Source organism: Malania oleifera, chromosome 4 (genome assembly GCF_029873635.1).
Source record: "Malania oleifera isolate guangnan ecotype guangnan chromosome 4, ASM2987363v1, whole genome shotgun sequence".
Classification (NCBI taxonomy): domain Eukaryota; kingdom Viridiplantae; phylum Streptophyta; class Magnoliopsida; order Santalales; family Ximeniaceae; genus Malania; species Malania oleifera.
In genome coordinates, this window is record NC_080420.1 from 10,137,361 (window position 1) to 10,144,531 (window position 7,171).

General features: G+C 34.5%; 1 protein-coding gene across 1 annotated transcript; it reads right to left on the reverse strand.

Annotated features, from left to right (window-relative positions):
• Positions 1–4,779: 4,779 nt before the first annotated feature.
• Positions 4,780–5,583, reverse strand: LOC131153674 (ubiquitin domain-containing protein 7SL RNA1-like). Its single transcript, XM_058106124.1, has one exon. It carries the CDS (start codon positions 5,581–5,583, stop codon positions 4,780–4,782), a length of 804 nt encoding a protein of 267 aa, XP_057962107.1.
• Between the last annotated feature and the right edge of the window lie 1,588 nt (positions 5,584–7,171).

The window sequence follows — 7,171 nt, forward strand, 5'->3', positions numbered from 1 at the left end:
GTTTTTGCATAATCTAAGATTGATAGATCACTTTTTGAAATATTTAGGCTCTTCTAAAAATCTTTGAACATTATATCTAGCACTTAAAGCTTAATGATTAGATATGGAGTGTTCTTGGGTCATAACCTATATAGCATGCCCTAATATATATTCTCTAATGCATCTATGGTTTATAGGGACAACTATACTGATGAGGATAAATATAGTTGACAGATATTCAGTATAGTTAGTTTAAGGAATGCAAAATAGTTGCTTATACTACTTGGCTTGTTAAATGAAAGTAATTTTTGATATGTATAAGCACTTAAAAGCATCTAAGTTATCATTCAAATAGATAGGGGGAGCATCCAAAAATTTAAATGCCTATCTTATTATGCTCACAAACTTTTAGCTTAGATCTGTTTTGAATCAAGTGTGGCTTGTGCTTAAATAAAATGATTATATTAAAAATCTTAAGTTGAAATTTGTAGTTTTACCACAGTCATCCGTTTTTGCCATATGATCTTGCATGTGATTGTTAAATCCTTAGGATCAATATGGTTATACTTTTCTAGTCATATATATTTATTTACATATATTTTATTATTATTTGGCAAGAAATGACTTTACATGTGACATATTGCGTGTATTGTTTACTTCTCGCATTTTACTTTTATTGCATGTGTATGTTTATTTGTTGATTACATAGACTAACCCTAGGCTTGTGTAATACTACTGTTAAACCGATTGACCTAGGCGATAATTTTTAAATACCAATTCACCCCCCCCCCCCCCCCTTCTTGGGATTGCACCAAACTTAACACAGGATTTTGTTTAAGGTAAATGTTTTAATGGTGTAAATATCTGAGCTACATGCATGTATGCAATTATGCTACAATGATAAAACTAAATGCATATTATTTAAGATGTCTTCTTTTGTGAATATACTTAACCTATATTATTTATTTTCAAGCTATGCATAGTCCTAGGGGGAACCTTTTCAGGCTTATCCCATTTTCCTCTTAGGTGTTTGTCGTCATCAAAAAATAGGAGATTGTTGACTTTTTGAATCCGATATCTGTTTTGATACTGACGAAACACCCGTATCTTATGTGTGTATTTAGTATGTGAATAGGCTTAAATTTCAGCACACATAAGGTAAGGGAAAATGGAAGTTAGAATTAAACTTATAAGCTCACATCATCTGGCATATTCCAAGAAGGCAGTAGAGCAAAGATGAAGAAGAAGACTTATGTTTTTAATCTATAATGCATTTTGTTTTATATTTGGTTTGTAATAATGCATGACATACATGATGTGAATGATAAACTTAACATGACCATAGATTGACTATAGGGAACCAAATGACCATAGGGCACCCTTCGGTCGATCGACGTTAGAGTTTTAGGGTTAGTTCAAAGACCATAGATTGAATTTAGGTCCCTAAACATCACATGAAAAGACCCCCTATAACTTAGAAATTATAATTACATGAACAGTGGTGACTTTAAATGAAAATTAGGACTTAAATACACACTTTGAGTGTGTTTGGTCGACCGAACCCGAACCTTCATAGAAGAATTGGTCGACCGAACCTCCTAAAGTCATATGTTCACCATTCAGTCGACCACTTTTATATGACCTTGACACTTATCGTCGACCGAACTGGTACGTGGGTGATTCTCAACACCCTGGTTGACCGAACCCTTAGTTCAAATCAGATTTGGTCAATTGAACCTTAAATTTGATCAGCTGAACATGCCCTAGTCGACCAAACCTCAGAGGGTTCAGAATCGCCTTAATATGGTCAATCAAAACCTTAGTTCAAAAATGCCCCGGTCGACCGAACTTAATAATATGGTCAACCGAACCTTAAATCTGGTCCACTGAATATCTCGGGTTGGCAAATTTTTACTATAGTAAATTAGGGTTAATTTTTATTAAACTCAATTAAACATTTTCAAAAATACCCAGTATATCCCCAACGATTATATTTTTCCCTAAGTCTATATATACTCCTTCATTTGTCTTAATTAGCATGAGATTAGAAAAATCATTAAGAAAAATTCTCTCAAATTTTTATACTCATTTTTTATCCTCTCTTTATTATTACTTTGAAAAGTTTATCTTCAAGAGAGCATTATATTTATCTTGGGCATTTGTTTTTATAGATCATATTATTGTTTACTCATATCTTGTTTATTCTTTCAAATCTTATTTTTTAGAGTAAATCAAAGTTTTCTTCATATATATTCATTGATATATATCTTTGGATAACACTTTTTTATTGCTTATGAATCTTGCACACATATTGCAATACTTCAAAGGCTCATATATCTTCATTGCAAAATTACTTTTGAGCAAAAATCCTAGTTCCCCTAAGTTTTATTTGAAAAACTACTTTTTTTCTAGAAAACCCTTGACATATTGAAAAGAGTACCTTAAGCATATTCTTATTTTAATATCTTTGCTTGGAAGGTCTCTTACTCTTTTTAGTAAGAAAATCATTTTTCACACTCGGTCTTTATTGAGAAATATTTTTTTAGTGAAAAATACACATTCTAGCACTGATCTTATTTACATATCATACATGAGTGTATTTGTACTTATTGTTGTACACATCTATTTGTAGTAGAAGCATTTCCTTGTACACAAAAATTATTTAATTATCTGTTGTATTCCCGAAGTATGGTCGGAAGAGGGAAACTAACCCTGTGAATAGTCCCGGACTAGTTTAGAGATCCGATTAAGAGAACTAAGTACACCATCCTGGTAAGGTGTTGTAAATAGTGTCGCTCCACCTATGAAGTGAGCAACTGGTGGAATCCTTGAGCTATGGCTTAAGGCAGGGACATTGGCAGTATTGGTTGAACCCCGATAACATTTATGGTGTCGACTTTTATTTTTTGCATTTTAAATTTTAGCGCTTGAATGTTTGCATTTAATTGTTTAAATATTTGATTGAGTCTACGATTGTATAGAAAGACCCTAAGTTTGTGCAATACTGGTTAAGGAATCTGAATTGACCTAGGAGAAAGTTTCAAATTTCCAATTCACCCCCCCTCTTGGGAATACACCAATTCTAACAATTGGAATCAGAGTCTCATGGCATAGACTTAAATGTTTTTGCTTAAAATCGAGATGGCTCACAGTGGTATATCCCCATTCGGAGAGGGACGATCACCTTCTAGTCCGCAATTATTTTGTGGTATTGATTACACCACCTAGAAAATTAGATTGAGCATATTTATAAAATCAATGGACTGGAAGGCCTGACAGGGAATTGTCAAAGGAATTTGTATGCCTGTAAATGAAAATGATGATAATGTAATGCATTCACATGTCGTGGATTTACTATATTGCACTTTAGATTCTAACATCTTTATTGAAATTATGGCATGTAAGAGTGCAAAAGAAATTTGGGATGAGCTTGAAAGGAAATATGGAAGATGCAGGAGAAAGAGATTACTCCTCCGAATAATCCACACTCAAATAATTAGGAAGAGGTAAATCATGGACTAGTGACACTAATAGATACTAAGGTATATGATTCTTACTCTACCTCATTTGCTGATTCGTGCAGTAATTCATGTGATGATTCTTATATGAGGTGGTATGCTTGTAATCTCAAGATTGATTGGATTCATCAATAAAGGTTCTTCCGTCTGATTCTCACCGTGGATGTAGGTCATATTGGCTGAACCACATAAATTTTTGTTTTCTTCTTTTAATTCCTTAAAAATAGTTAGTTCTCTTTCTTTGTTGATTCAATTCTGCAAGATTTACTTCAGTTTGATATCAGTTCTAATTTTACATAGAAAAACTGAGTTTCTAACGGTTTAGAATTTCAAGTTTTATATTTATTATTCCAAAATATAAATACCATTTGATAAGGAAGCATATTTTTTTTATAATGATCTCTCCTAAATTTTGAATCTTTTATATGATCATGAGAACTCTTTCTTAAATTTTTTATTTTGAGATTTTAATATTTTAATATTGATAGTTGAATTCCTAAAGTCTTAGACAGTTCTAGTTGTCATGTCCAACATGTGTCGAATGATTTTAAAAATTAAAAAAAATAAAATATTGAACATGCCTCTCTTGTGTTTGATACGTGTCAAAACCATGTCAAGAAAGTGGCAAGGTCTAACATGAAAACTTCATCCTGCCTAGAGTTCCAGTGTTTTCATATTTAGCTTGTAGGCTCAATCCAACTTGTCAAAAAAATTGTTCCAAATAAGTCTTTCATGCTCATCCCTATTAGGTACACTTGGTGTTTACGTCGAATCTAATATGATTTCGCCATGTGCATAAAATATTGTCTAATTTAACTTGAAATTATTAGATACACTGAGTGTATGTATCATATCTAACTTGATTTTGTCATGTGTTTATATTTAATAAAATTAGATAATATTTTTATATATAATAAAATTATATTAGATCCATGTATACATGTGGTATATCTAATATTGTCTCAATAATTTCTTCATTCCAAGTGAGATCGTTAAGCAATTCTTTTTTGGAAAAAAAAAAAGATCCTCCAAAGGAATTTTTCCTTCTTTTCATGGTAGGTACTCTTCTAATTTTTCATAAAAGAAAAAATTAAACTCAACTAATATTTAGAAGGGGCAAAAACTTTAAAAAAAAAACAAACAAACAGACAGACAAACAAACTGCAAATAATTGATCTCCCAAAGAACTTCCAAGAAAAATTATACTAGTGACAATCTTAAATCTTCATATGCAGTAGTACTCGAGCTAAAAGATCAAGATTGATCGATCTTATGATTTATCTTAGAATCCAGGGCCAGTAGTGACCCTTCCATTGAAGATCTCAATGATATCACCTTGCTCAACTTGGTGCCACCTGAAGGACTGATCATCATCCATCACACTCTGCTTGTGTATAAAGAAATACCCTTCTTCAGGAAGCTTAAACTGCAATGGCTCCTGCTGCCTCTCCAGCATCTTCCTTATCACCCCCACATTCTGCCATGGATTCACCTCCACCGGAATCCGCCTCGTCCCGCACCGCGTCACCACCACCACCCTCAGCTTCTTCGACCCGTTCACCGCCGGCCCTGGCCTAGTCGGCGCCCGGACCCCCACCTCGATCTCCGAACCATCCCCAAGCTTGCAGTCCCATAGGGTTTGGTGGTCCTGTAACTCTGCACCCCCTGCATGAACCACCAGCCGGTTGAACGACACGCCTTCACTCTGGCTGATCTTCTCTTTCAACCGTCCGATGTTGGCATCCATGTCCATGTCCATGTCCAGGGATATCCTGACCTTGGAGTTGCCTGTCCTGAGGTGGAGTTGGATTTTCCCGGGTAGGGATTGCTCATGGACGTTCTTCTGCGCGGGTTTTTCTGATTCTGCGGGCTCTACGATGAGGTTTACGCGGGAGTTCTCGAGGATCTCACAGAAGCCGACGTCGCGATCGTCTTCGAGGACTTGATGGTTGAAGATTAGGGTTTGGTTGGCAGCAGGGATGCCCTCATACTTTTCTATCTTCTCTTTGATCTCTCCAATGGTGTCGAAGAAACCCACTTCCATGGAGAACGATTTGCCTTTTGTGGGTTCAAAGATGACATCCATTTGCAGAGAATGGCGAGGAGAGAGTAGAATGGTTGAGTCAAGATTTATTTATAATTAAAATATGCATGCATGCATGTGTATATATCCAAGCATAGTTGTGGGAGTTGGAGTGATGCGTGGAGGGTTGGTTACTGCATCAGATTTTGTGTAACTGTGCATGCCGATAGGGATTGTGAGACTGATAATTTCAACCCATTTATTTCTCTAAACCAAAATCAATCCAATCTTATGTAAACAAGGAGATTTTTCATTTTAGTCCACTTTTTTGTTTTCCTAAATGCTCGGAAAAGATTTGCAATGAACCATTTCTCCATATAAACTTTAGAACTTATTCATTACAGAAATCATTAAGGAGGTCCACCTGATGTACAACTTGCCATCCTAATTGGTACACGGGCCAATATGATTCCATCACGTGTTTGTATTTTAACTGGCAGTTATAATTTTTTTAGTCTAACCAACCATACACTGTAAAATTGTACTGTTCTGATGTAACAATAAGCATGTTAGATCATACATTGGGTATACCTAATAATTTTGCACTATTTATTAGATGCCATGTTAGAACTTGGACCTACATCAATATACAGATTCCTCATCATTTGAGTAGGTCCAAATATTAATATAACTAGTGGCAATTACCTAAATATACATAATTATCAATTATTCATTTCTTGGTGTATTTACCTTTTTTTTTAAAGATAATAAAATTTTATAAAAGAAAGAAACTTGAGGGGCACTAACCATGCCTTTACATAGGATCACAATATATAGAGAGTCAAACTACAAAAGGAACTTTCAAAGACAAAAAACGAAGAGTAAGCTTGAAATTATACCAATTTAAATTGGGGAGCTTTGGAGATGTGTATCACCAAAGAAAAATATCATTGAATATCTGATTTGAGATCATGTTAGATGTGCATACTTCGTTTTCAAAAATTCTCCTATTTCTTTCCCTTCAAATTTCCCAACGAAGGCAACATGGTCATTTTTTAGGAGCTTCAGGTGTCCTTTGAGGTGAGAAGAAACCTAGCTAGATAAGAACACTTTTATGGTGGCAGGAAATACCCAATATAGTATGAGGTTTGAAAGAATTTGTACCAAACATGGGATATGAATGCGTAGTGTACGAAGATGTAGCTATTAGCACTACAAAAAAATTGGTTTTTAGTGACAAAATTATTAGTGACAATTTCAATTTCGTCACTAAAAGTGGGTATTAGTGACGGTTTTAGAAACCATCACTAATATGACACTATTAGTGACGAATTTGAAATTGCCACTAAAAATCGAAAAATATCATGTTAACTCTATGGGTCATACTCGGTTTTGATAATGACAAATACTCTAATATTTGATATAACTTTTTTAAGTTTGTGTGCAGGATCATACTAAGCTGGATCACATTGATAGCATGCGGTAACTTGAAGAAAAGGAAGACCCCGACATATTTATTTGTTGTAATTTCTGTTTAGTTCTGTAACATCAATTAAGAAAACGTTTGTAATACTCTATATATCATGCATGCAAGACTACAAGCTCAAAACCTTAGAAGGACCTTAGGGATCACCCTTCGGTCAACATTCGG